This window comes from Schistocerca nitens, chromosome 4 (genome assembly GCF_023898315.1).
Source record: "Schistocerca nitens isolate TAMUIC-IGC-003100 chromosome 4, iqSchNite1.1, whole genome shotgun sequence".
In the NCBI taxonomy this organism is placed as follows: Eukaryota; Metazoa; Arthropoda; class Insecta; order Orthoptera; family Acrididae; genus Schistocerca; species Schistocerca nitens.
The window spans coordinates 190,084,498-190,098,239 of NC_064617.1; the positions used below are offsets into that span (position 1 = coordinate 190,084,498).

Here is a 13,742-nt window from a genome sequence, read left to right on the forward strand (position 1 = left end):
TTGTGCATGCTCTGTTGCCTGTGTCTATGTGCCTGTGGTTCTGTCAGTGTGATCATGTGATGTATCTGACCCCAGGAATGTGTCAATAAAGTTTCCCCTTCCTGGGACAATGAATTCATGGTGTTCTTATTTCAATTTCCAGGAGTGTAGATAGATACACCGTATGCCTATTGACAATTTTTTGCATTTAGCATGAATTCACTAAGTGGGAAGGACTTCCGATGAGGAATAGATTTATTGTTTGCTTAAATTTCTCATTCAAGCTGATGTTTGAAATATGCAGAATTTAACAGTTTTATTGCCATAAAGGGTTGTTTGCCATGTGTAGTTGTGTTATGTTCAGGAACACTAAACTTTATACTATTTCTGGTAACATGACATTATAGGTCTTCATTTTTAATGAATCTGCTCTTATTTTCCCACACACAAAGTAGTATTTTGTATATATGCATATTGCAGATGGTTAGAATTTTAAGGTGCAGCTGTCTGCTGCTCTTGCATTAGCCATTACTCTGATTGCTGCTTTTTGCAGCTAGAAGATCACTCAACTGATCCCATATTCCTTTGCCATAGGTCATAATAGCATTCAAGTATAAGAAATACACCATTTGCATAAAGTCATCTGCTACAATAGTCTGATCCATGAATGATGGCAGTTTGTGTAGATTGAGAAATGGCCGCAGATTACATTGTTGCGGGTTCCAAGCAACAGTTGTAGTATGTGCACACATGTGCTCTGTGCTTGATGTAAACGTGTATCCTGTAAATTATGTCTCTCACTTGCTTGTGTAGAATTTGTCACTTAGCACAACCATCAGCTATGACAACTTGCAACAAATGGAATAAAAAATCACTAAATAACTCTCTGCGGTCACGTTTAATGCTCATGTCGGGTGCGACATTCACAGCAGAAGGCTCAAAACATTACTGAAAGCTCATTGGGTGTCAGAAAATGCTTGATGTGGGTGTGCAGAATGAACCTAAATTTGACCACCATTGATTCCAATTGTAGTGGTTTTAATATTTCAGAGAACAAATATGGTGGCACTTAGATTGCTAGTCACGATATCAATGTAGTCTTCCCACAGTAAACAGTAATCTAAAGTTAGCCCTAAGAATTTTGTTTTGAAATACATTTACATCTTTTTCTTCTGTTATTGTTCCTGAACAGTATTGCTTTAGTTTTCTCATTATTGAGAATGAGCCTAATGATTTCAAGCCGCTAAATGATATACTCGAGTATTATTTTGCTTTTTGTTATGGTATCTGGGGACTACCCAGGAGGATAACGTTATCAGGAGAAAGAAAATAGATGTTCTGTAGATCGGAACATGGAATATAAGATACCTTAATCGGGCAGGTAGGTTAGAAAATTTAAAAAGGGAAATGGATAGGTTACAGTTACAGTGGGAATTAATGAAGTTTGCTGACAGGAGGAACAAGACGTCTGGTCAGGTGAATACAAGGTTATAAATGCAAAATCAGATAGGGGTAATGCAGGAGTAGGTTTAATAATAAATAAAAAAGTAGGAACGCAGATAAGCTACTATATGAACAGTGTAGTGAATGCGTTGTTGTAGTCAAGATACACAGAGCCCACACCTACCACAGTAGAACAATTTTATATGCCAACTAGCTCAGCAGATGGTAAAGAGATTGACGAAATGTATGATGAGATAAAAGAAATTATTCAGATAGTGAAGAGAGAAGAAATTTAATAGTCATGGGAGACTGGAGTTTGATAGTAGGAAAAGGAAGAGAAGGAAAAATAGTAGGTGAATGTGGAATGGGGGTAAGGAATGAAAGAGGAAGCCACCTGGTAGAATTTTGCACAGAGCATAACCTACCTATAGCTAACACTTGGTTTAAGAATCATGAAAGAAGATTGTATATGTGGAAGAGGCCTGGAGACATTGGAAGGTTTCAGGTAGATTATATAATGGTACGACAGAGATTTAGGAAGAAGAGGATGTAGATGAAGATGAAATGAGGAATATGATACTGTGTGAAGAATTTGACAAAGCACTGAATGACCTAAGTCATAACAGGGCCCTGGGAGTAGACAACATTCCATTAGAACTACTAATAGCCTCAGGTGAGCCAGTCATGACAAAACTCTTCAATCTGGTTAGCAAGCTGTATGAGACAGGTGTAATACCCTCAGACTTCAAAAATAATATAGTAATTCCAATCCCAAAGAAAGCAGGTGTTGACAGGTGTGAAAATTACTAAACTATCAGTTTACTAAGCCACAGTTACAAAATACTAACATGAATTCTTTACAGATGAATGGAAAAACTGGTAGAAGCCGACCTCAAGGAAGATCAGTTTGGTTTCCGTAGAAATGTTGGAACACACAATGCAATACTGACCCTATGATATATCTTAGAAGATAGATTAAGGAAAGGCAAACATACATTTCTAGCATTTGTGGACTTAGAGAAAGCTTGTGAAAGTGTTGACTGGAATACTCTTTCAAATTATGGAGGTAGCAGTGGTAAAATACATGGAGTGAAAGGCTATTTACAATTTCTACAGAAAGCAGATGGCAGTTATAAGAATTGACAGGCATGAAAGGGAAGCATTGGTTGAGAAGGGAGTGAGACAGGGTTGCAGCCTACCCCTGATATTATTCAGTCTGTATATTGAGCAAGCAGTAAAGGAAGCAAAAGAGATATTTGGAGTAGGAATTAAAATCCATGGAGAAGAAATAAAAACTTTGAGGTTTGCCAATGACATTGTAATTGTCAGAGGCAGCAAAGGACTTGGAAGAGCAGTTGAATGGAATGGACAGTGTTTAAAAGGAGGATTTAAGATGAACATTGACAAGAGTAAAACGAGGATAATGGAATGATGTTGAATTAAATCAGGTGACTCTGAGGGAATTAGATTAGGAAATGAAACACTTAAAGTATTAGATGAGTTTTGCTATTTGGGGAGCAAAATAACTGATGATGGTCAAAGTAGAGAGGATATAAAATGTAGACTGGCTATTGCAAGGAAAGTGTTTTTGAAAAAGAGAAATTTGTTAACATAGAGTATAGATTTGTCAGGAAGTTCTTTAAGAAAGTATTTGTATGGAGTGTAGCCATCCATGTATGGAAGTGAATCATGGACAATAAATAGTATAGATATGAAGAGTAGAAGCTTTCAAAATGTGGTGCTACAGAAGAATTCTGAAGATTAGATGGGTAGTTCATGTAACTAATAATGAGGTACTGAACAGAATTGGGAAGCATTATTTTGGCGCAACTTGACTGGAAGAATGGATCAGTTTGTAGGACACAATCTGAGGCATAAAGGGATCACCAATTTAGTACTGGAGGGAAGTGTGGAGGGTAAGAATCGTAGAGGGAGACTGAGGGATAAATACGCTAAGCAGATTCAGAAGGATGTAGGTTGCAGTAGTTACTCAAAGATGAAGAAGCTTGCACAGGATAGAGTAACATGGAGAGCTGCATCAAACCATTCTCTGAGCTGAAGACCCCATCAACAACATACTGTAACTTTGTGTCAGTAGTTATGTTAGTGGTATCGTCTGCAAAAAAGAATCATTTATTTTCCAGGTAAATCATTTATACATAACAGGAACAGGGGCCCCAGTACACTACCCTGTGCTATACTGTGACTCATTTATTGAAATAAATATTTCTTTTGTTTGGGCTGTATTTCTGATGCTTGTTTTCTGTTTTGCAGATATTATTTAATGATACTAAGAGCTGTTTCTGTAATTGCATAGTGGTAAAGTTTCCTTTTAAAAATGTCGTAGTCACCTAGGTCAAAAGTGTCAGGTAAGTCACAAAATATACTAACAAGGGAACCTCCCCATCGCACCCCCCTCAGATTTAGATATAAGTTGGCACACTGGATAGGCCTTGAAAAACTAAACACAGATCAATCGAGAAAACAGGAAGAAGTTGTGTGGAACTATGAAAAAATAAGCAAAATATACAAACTGAGTAGTCCATGCGTAAGATATGCAACTTCAAGGCGAACGTGAAATCAGGAGCGCTGTGGTCCCGTGGTTAGCGTGAGCAGATGCAGAACGAGAGATCCTCGGTTCAATTCTTACCTCCATTGAAAATTTTAATTTCTTTATTTTCGCTAAGTTATGATCTGTCCGTTCATTCATTAACGTCTCTGTTCACTGTAATAAGTTTAGTGTCTGTGTTTTGTGACCGCATCGGTAAACCGTGCGATTAGTAGACGAAAGGACGTGCCTCTCCAATGGGAACCGAAAACATTTGATCGCAAGGTCATAGGTCAACCGATTCCTCCACAGGAAAACGAGTCTGATATATTCTATATGACACTGGAGACGGCATGTGCGTCACATGACAGGAATATGTTGTCGACCCACCTAACTTGTACACTTGGCGAATGGGTAAAATTGATTCTTCTACCTTACCCGATTTCGGTTTTCTTGTGGATATGATAATCACTCCCAAAAAAGTGATGAAAACATAAGAGTTTGTCACATAAACTGAAAAAAAAATTAAAGTTTTCACTGGAGGGAAGACTCGAACCAAGGACGTCTCGCTCGGCAGCTGCTCATGCTAACCACGGGACCATGGCGCTCCTGAGTTTACATCAGCCGTGATGTTGCCTATCTTGCACATGGACTACTCAGTTCGTATATTTTGCTTGTTTTTTCATAGTTCCACACAACTTCTTCCTGTTTTCTCGATTGATCTGTGTTCAGTTTTTCAAGGCCTATCCACTGTGCCAACGTATAACTAAATCTGAGGGGGGTGCGATGGGGAGGTTCCCTTGTAAGAGGTTTTGACCTTAATCTAATCCCACTGATATTATATTTATACACTCAAATGCAGCTGAAACTGCTGATTTTACTTCCTGAAATCCAAACTGTCTACCATTTATGGTGCCATTCCTTTTGAAATATGACGAATCTCATGTATACAATTTTTTCAAGCACGTTTGAGAAAATGGTTAGATTATCTGGTCTGTCATTGTCAAAGCTCATTGGACCTCCTCTCGTGTACTGTGGCAAGATTCTAGCTATTTTCATTCTGTGTGGAGAACTACCTTCCTTCACGCTTGAATTAAGTGGCAAAGCAGTTTGGCTATTTCATGTGTTTTTAACTTAGACATTATTGGAAAGCACGTTTATGTCAGTGGAGATTATACCATCCTCTAATCCCTTTATCACTTTCAAAGTCTCTTGCTCTGTTGTTGAATACAAATAACATGAGGTAATGGTGGAGTCTTTCTTACTTTTAAGCAGCTATACAGTTTGCAGAGGGTCATATTTGTTATTCTGTGTAATTATTTTGCATATGTCTGTGAAGTATTTGTTGAAAGTATTGCTAACAACTACAGGATTTTCTGTTACTCCATTGTTTACTTTGAGCTTCAGGCTTTTGCTAATATTGTCTGATTTTCCTGTTTCTCTGTTAATTATCTTCCACATGCTCCTGACTTTGTTTGATGTTTCCAACAAACACTTTTTTCATCTTTCAGTATGTTATTGAAAACCGTCTTGTAAGAGGTCATTAGACACACAGCCCAAGCCACTGACAATGATGAATTTGAAAATTGGCAGTGCCCTTTTCAAGTGAACTATCCTTACATTCATGTTAATTAATTTGATGAAAACCATTGAAAACATAAATTAGGATGGTCACATGAGAATTTAAAATGTGCTCCTCCCAAATGAAAATTCAGTTTATTAACCACTGCACAAATTCAGTTGGATGCACTCAAAACACTTCTGTTCTGAAGTGTTGTAATTGTGGTCATTATTATTCCTTCTTACAGCTAGTTCCATGGGAGAATTATGAATTTAAACACGTAAAGGTGGAATGGAACTTTAATAATGGCAACTATTTATTTACAGCTCGTACAAAATAGATACATATTTCAAAGTTTTACTGACCTTCAAAGTAGTCACCAGCATTGTGTATATCCTGTTGCCAGCGATGTGGAAGTTGTAGGGTACTCTTAGCAGTGTGTAATGCCACTTCCTCAGACAAAAAATGAAAAAAAGAAAAAATAGCAACCAATACCCCAAAAATTTCCCCAAAACAAGTTTCAAATTCCATGAAAAGTGAACAAGTAACCAAGGTTCCATTTAACACTATTATCAGGATAATAACCAGTAATTGAAACAAGAGCCTTATACTTAGTAATTTATTAACTTACAAAAGATAGATAGAATCTCAGTAAACTCAAACTCAGTCATAGTAAATTGCAAAATAATTATAATTAAAATTAGCAAAGTAGAACCAACAATCTCAAAGAATACTTCGTGTGAGTACTCTTTGAGAATCGTGAGTAATAGCTAAGGAAAATTTGATCTCTTGTCACTACGTTATGAGAGTTAGCTGAAGCAGATCAGACTTGTTTGAATACTCATATATGTAGGCGTGGTTTGATTGCTTTTTGTGGACTGATAATTGCGATCTACTATAACGCAGTGAAACGAAACATTTACTTCAACTATAACATCATTTAAAATTCAGATAGAGGACTATCTTATATTAGACCGAAGTGAACTTTTTAATTAGATAACTCAAACTCAACTCTAGTTAGGCATTGAGTAGTGATAGACAATTAACTTCATTCGTAATTGCAAATGGACTCGGGAACTTGGCAATAGTTTTAAAGTGGCCAATTTATAAATCCCCCCCCGCCCCTCACCGCGCTCCAGGAAAAGCTTCTTCCTCACAGCACTTGTTAGGAAGTGATTGTTATTGTGAAATAAACCATCCTTTCGTTCCCATTTACACATTTGTGATTCCAAATTACAAAATTGTTTAGAGACATAACTGCGATCTTTTGCGTGTTGCGATAATATTTGACTGAAGCGCTCAGTGCATATATAGAAACTCTTTGACGTTAGGAAGCAATCGCAATGTTAAGATTTATTAGATATTTGAAATTACAACCAAACTATGGGGAAGTTGGTGTCGGTGGAACTGAATTGAATTTATCATTAATATTTTAATAGCAACTGTTAAACCACTGAATATAAACGAGTTAATTACAACGAGCAGTGTAATATTGGTAACAATTGGTGAAGTAAATATCATGCACACATCAAGAGTTCAGTTCAGCATTGTTTTTTGTAATGTTGTCTTTACGTAATAGCAGTATCATCACTCTACCGACTATCACAGAGTTTTAGCCAGGGACGATCAATACTAATCTATCAACTACCAACTAGAAAAACCGAAGACTGTACAAGTGCCAGTTGTGTTGACAGTTTGAGCAGCGCGGTCTAGTGCCTGATGAACCTGTAGCAGTTCTGAATCGAATGCTGTGAAGTGTTTGCATCAGTTTAGAAATAGAGTTGAACTTACTAGGGCTTAAGTCAGGAGAGTGCAGTAGATGGTATAGCACTTAGCAGCCCCATCAGTCAAACAAATCAGTAACAGCTTGCACTGTACGTGCTTGAGGATTGTTTTTCAAAATGACGGTCAGGTCCTGCAGAACGTGTCCTCACTTCTTTCTCTATGCTGTTCATTTTTGGAACACAACCTACAACCAGCTTAGAGACAATCCTTGAGCACGTACAGTGCAAGCTGTTACTAATTTGTTTGACTGATGGGGCTGCTAAGTGCTATACCATATACTGCACTCCCCTGATTTAAGCCCTCGTGAGTTCAACTCTGTTTCTAAACCGAAGGAAACACTTCACGACATTCGCTTCATCACTGCTACAAATTCATTGGGACATAGCCCACACCACTCGAATTGTCACTGCTAAGAGTATCCTAGGACTTCCACACTGCTGGCAATGGGTTATACACAATGCTGGTGACTACTTTGAAGGTCAGTAAAACTTTGAAACACGTATCTATTTTGTACGAGCTGTAAATAAATAGTTGCCACTATTTAAGTTCCAACACTCGTATATTGCAAAGCCTTAGCTAAAATACCAACTCGTATGAAGCTGCACTTTATACAGGGATTCGGGTGACTCTAAGTATGTTAGAATCTTTTCTACTTTGCTGCAATAAATAAAAAATTACCAAATCCTGTAACCCTCAATCTTTTCTCAAAGAGGCAGAAGTGCATGCAGGAAACATAGGAGATGAGTGTCATTCCATCTCTGCTACTGATAGAGTGGCAGACAGCTAAATAACTCCAAAACTATTGCAACAATGAGAACAATAGATTTTTTTACAAAATAATGTAATTCTATAGATAAAAAATCTACTTGCCAAACGACGGTGGAACACACACATAAGAGGGTTGTGATTAGGCAAGCTTTCAGAGCCAGTGGCTACTTCATAAGAGCCCCTGTGGAGGAAGTAATGTAGACCCATGTTAATATACCTGCAAGAGATACTCTTAAAGTGTAAAGTATGTGATTCTCTTGGACTAAAGGGCTCGTACCTCTAACAAGAATGGTAAGCTAAGTGGGGGAAAGGATCAAAGGTGTTGCAGCAGAGTTTATAAGTGACGCAGTCCAGTCTCCACATGTTATCCTAATAAACTAGAAGTGGCTGTTGTTGGATTGAGTATGCCATACTTAATCGTAATGTATTCAATCTGGCACCACTTAGACAGTCGTGCAACCATGGAGCTGCCTAATCAGTCCCCCTATCCATTCTTCCTACAGAAGATTTCATTGCACACAGTATGCAATTGGGACATAGCACTGTTTTCTAGGGGTTCAGTGACTGATGATCCTTACACTCAGAAGAGGCATACCTTCTCCTTATACAGCAAATAACAAACTTGAACCCAGCTTTCAAGATTTTCTCACCCATATAGCCCACATTCTGCTCTCCAGCCATTCCAGATGCAGCTCAGGGAAAAGTGATACAACCTGTATTCCTGTTACCATTTTCTTACCTGCTGTAAACTTGAAGGCAGAGCTGAGTCAGAAACAAAATCAAAGTGGATATTCAGCAAAGCAGCCTTTCAATTAGTAATGGTTAAAGCCCAATAGGACATTAAGGATTAAAAAAAGTGTGAAAATCTGAAATTCATAATCTATTCCACCTTCACCACTAAAGCACCGGTATGGGACCCTGGAAGAAAATCTGTGAACAATAAAAAAAAGTGCAATAACTACTCTAGTGAAGTACAAAGTAATGAGAAATAAACCAAAAGGGTTATCCCAAGCAGAGTAGCATTATATCCACAGCATCAAATCTCTTCAACATTACGTGGTTCTGTAGAGTATCCGTTTTTATGGAGAGATGCAGTAGTTTTCCCATTCTAAAATTCAGGGAAGGATCCAGTCCGACCTCGAATTGTAACTGTTAGCTACACAGGAAAATTCTGGAGAAATAATTAATTTCCTTATAATCTTAACCTCATACCTTCCCATTTTCCCACAACCTTATCAGTGTCAGTTTAGATATAGCCAGAAATATTTTCCAACCTTATCACCAAGGTCACAGTATCCCACATGACTCTTCTTGCATTGACTCTCAGCATAATATTTTCCATGCTGACAATTCCCATATCTAATACATAGGGTACAAAAGGCATTTGAAATATAATTGTCACTGTCATTAATCACACTGTGCTATCACCATGGTATTTTATGTCACTGAATATTCCCTCCTCTTGCTATGTTCAGTGAATATATTTAACTATGGAGTCATTCTTAAAGTCCAAAGTCCAGCACAGCATCATTATTCAGTAGTAATGGGATGTTGAGCTCAGGATAATATGTGTGCAACAGTTTTATGAAGGTAGAAATTATGGATTATGTTTAATGTAATGCTGATGATTCATCAGTTCATTACTGCTGTAGAACTTGTTGGCAGCTGTCAGCTTTCTGTTAGTTCTTTCTCAGATCAGCACAACTGTGAAATTTGTTTGATTCTGTGACTAACCATTGGGTTGATATAGCACACTTCTTAAATAAAAGGCTGAACTTCTGTAGATGGATATATCCTCCAAATGTGATTAGTATGTTAGTGAATAAAACAATGAATATACTCACTGAGGAAGATAATGCAGTTGTAGACTCTTATCTGGGAGGACAGGATTCAAGGGGTAGTATTTCTCTCTACTGATTCAGGTTTCCTATCACATCAGGTGAATATAAGAATGGTTCCTTAAACTAACCATTTGATGTATTTTCAGCTCTGTATTACCATCTTTTTCATTTTATTTCTTGACAATGTCATGTCTTCATTTTAAACAATGGATCATTATCTGATCTTAATTTTTATTAATACATAAACTTGCTTGTTAAAAATAACAATCTATCTGCATTGCTACTGCTTAACATAAGTTTTCAAGTATTTGGTATAATGTTACTGACAGTTTGATTTATGTTTCAGTTGTGAAAGTAACAATTCTTCTTGATGATATCAATGATTTTGCTGCAGTGGGTGACGTTTATAAAGAGTGTAAGTAGTAGCTCCACACTATACTTTCATAACTTTGAAAAACACTGTTGTAAAATGCCAAAAACTGGCATTACACATTGTTTACCGTCTTTTAAAATTGGCACTTTAGCCATAACAATGAAGCCCTTGGTTGTATAATTGTGCAGTCATGTTAAGAAAACTGTTAATACTTTTTAGTGGAAGTGTAAATTCTAACAAAGTATTAATTACACAAGAAAACTAGAACATGTATGTGCTCACTTGCAGTTGATAGAGGGCAGAATACAAACACACATGAAAATAATGTATTAGTCATCATTATTATCTTCTACTAATCCACTACTGAAGTAGTCTGCTCCATACATCACAAACTCGTGCAATGAATATCCATCTGCTCCAGCATAATTTCTCATGTCATCTATGCACCATCCTTTAGGTCATTGCCTTAAGGTTTTATTTTATGGAACACATGAAATAACTATCTTGGTCCCTCTACCATCTGTTCACCTGGCTACATCTCCTGTCAACCTCATTTCATTCAAAATTACACTCATGTTCAGGAATAGGACATAAGTCATCACAGGACATGTACATTAGCATGTTCTGCAGAAATAATTAGCATTTGAACCATATTGGCCCATGGGTTGAAGGTCAACATAGATATCGCAGCACAAGACCACCTGCCAGCAAAATTTTCATGCAGGTCTCGTTGTCACTATAAACTAAAGATAATAGATCAGTGTGACTTGAGCAGATGTGCAGGATGCCTCACAGATGTATGCACAAACCATACCATCAAATCAGTGAGTCTGAAAAAGTGCTCATTATTGGTATGAGAGGATATTATGCATCCATCCAGGAAGCTGCCACTCGTGTGGGACGAAGAGTTTTGGCAGTGCAATGGGTGTGTACAGAATGGTTCATGGAAGGCCGTAGAACCTGGGTAAGGTCGCACCACCCAGACACCCCCAAGAAGATTGACACCTCATCTGAATGGCATTACAGGACATATCTGCATCCTACTCGGCTCTGGATCAACAGTGTAACACATCTTACACTATCAGGGATGACAGTCTGTCAACATTTATTATGGCATGGGTTATGTGCATGTTGTCCAATTCTCTGCCTATCTTTGACAAATGTGCAGAAACATGCTAGATGGCAATAGTGTATGGAATGACATAGTGGCAACAGAAATGGCATCAGATACTGTTTTGGATGAATCCAGGTTTTGTTTGTTTGAAAATGATGGTTGAATTTTGGTTCGCCACTGTCAGAGGGGGTGGCATCACAGTGACTGCATTCACACAAGACGTACTGGGCCAACTCAAGGCCTTATGATTTGGTGTGCTATTGGGTACAACCACAAATCACAGTTTGTGTCCAGGGCACTGTGACCAGTGTGACCTATGTGAATGACATCTTGCAACCCATAGCAATACATTTTCTGCACAACACCCCAGACACCATTTTCCAGCAAGACAATGCACAACCACATGTTGCTGCATGGACTCGTGCCTTCTTGGTGTCACAGGATGTCAGCCTTTGCCCTGGCCTGTCAGATCACCAGACTTGTTGCCAATTGAAAATGTCTGGGGTATGATGAAACGACAGGTGCATCACTGTGACCCATTGTCAACCATCACAGATGAACATTGGAGCCAAATGAATGCAGCATGGATGGCTGTACCACAGGATACCATTTGCGCTTTATACACATCGATGCCATCACATATGGAACAAATTATCAGAGCCCATAGTGTGGACCCATTGCCTACAAGGCAACAGGACACATGCTGTACTGAGGTGACTGAAATGCCAATCATTTCTGCAGGACATACTAATGTACATAGCCTGTGAATCTGAACGTCCTCTCTCTAATCATTCAAGGTGTTATGTTTCTTCTGAACATGAATTCACTTCTTCTCCAGTTCTCTGGTCCATTTGTTTGTTTTCCTGTCTTCTGTAGTAATTGTTAACATTCATCTCTGTTGCCCACCAAGTAATCCTTAGTTTTTCATCTATTTCTGAATTAATAGTTCCTGTCTTACTGCTGTAAGTACAAACTAATGATAAACTTTCTTTTCCAGTCACATTGAAACTTTCATTTTGAAAACTCTTCAGTTTGTGTTACAGGCCATTTTACTCCTGTAGGTTTTTCTCTTGCTGCCCATCCAGTTATTAGTTATAATTGCCATTAAATACAGAAACTCGCCAACTTGTTCTATGACTTCTTTGTTAATCTGCACTTTTTTGTGTGTACATTTTTAGTGATATAATTTAGTCTCTCTTGATGGCTCACTGGTAAAGTGCCAGACTCCAAATACGAAGGTCAGGGTTTCAACCCCCTTCACTCCCAGGATTTTAATCTCACTTAACACGTCATTCACTTCTGTCAGTGTTTCGTAATGTGAAAAATGCAGAGTTGTACTGTGGTTCAGAGTCAGTGTTAAATTGTATGTCCCCTGCAACTGGCTAGGTAAGTTCAAAGCTTGGAGGAATGGAATGGCATATCTCCTCAAATAGGGCCATTCTTAGTGCAGCAATGTGGTATTTCAACCAGCTTTTGTATTGATTAAAGCCTTACATGTAATTGATTTTGAGAGGTACTTTCAAACTTTCTATTTATTTTTCCATTAGTTACTGAATCTGAGCTACATGCAAACAGTAAAATTTCTTTAGAAAAGTTCCTTCAATATTTTTGCAATTTATAAAAAATCAGAAAAACTTCCTCTAGGACTGCTGAGCTGAGACTTGTTTATATCAAATCTTATTACGTAATTCTTATTTAAATATTGAGTTGCACAATATCTATTGCAAAGTTGTTCTATTTTATAATGTTACTATATGAGTACCTGGCACTGCCCAGGTCTATCTATTTATTTCAATTTTCTGCAAAACCAAAATATAAGTAATGTAGAGTAATGAAATTTTGGGAATACATTTGTGTAGGTAACATATTTAAGTGACTAACATTGCAAGATCACAAGTTAATGTAAGTGCAAGGTAAGCCATTGCAAGTGTGAAATGCTGGTACATTAATAACCAGTGTAACCCCAGAATGTTGAATGCAAGCATACAAACATGAATTCATTGTTAGACATGTGCTGGACATCAGTTTATGGGATGGAGTTTCATTTCTGTTGCACTTAGTCAGTAAATGCAGGGAAGGTTGATGCTGTTTCTGGATAATACTGCAGTTGGTGTCTGATGTTCCATGTGTGCTTGATTGGAGAAAGATCTGGTGATCAAGCAGGCCAAGGCAACATGTTGACACTATGTAGATCATGTTGCATTACAACAGTGGTATGTAGGCGAGTATTATCTTGTTGGGAAACACCCCCTGGAATGCTGTTCATGAACGGTAGCACAACAGGTTGAATCACCAGGCTGACATACAGCTTGTAAGTCAGGGTGCACGGG

The 13,742-nt window shown here is 37.9% G+C and overlaps 1 protein-coding gene across 1 annotated transcript in view; it reads left to right on the forward strand.

The window, feature by feature from the left end:
• Positions 1-13,742, forward strand: part of LOC126251665 (2-iminobutanoate/2-iminopropanoate deaminase-like) — a 56,731-nt gene that overhangs the window by 26,455 nt on the left and 16,534 nt on the right. Inside the window, exon 4 of the mRNA XM_049952237.1 lies at positions 10,272-10,340. Within this exon, the coding sequence (XP_049808194.1) occupies positions 10,272-10,340 (69 nt within the window). The remainder of the gene's footprint in view (positions 1-10,271; positions 10,341-13,742) is intronic.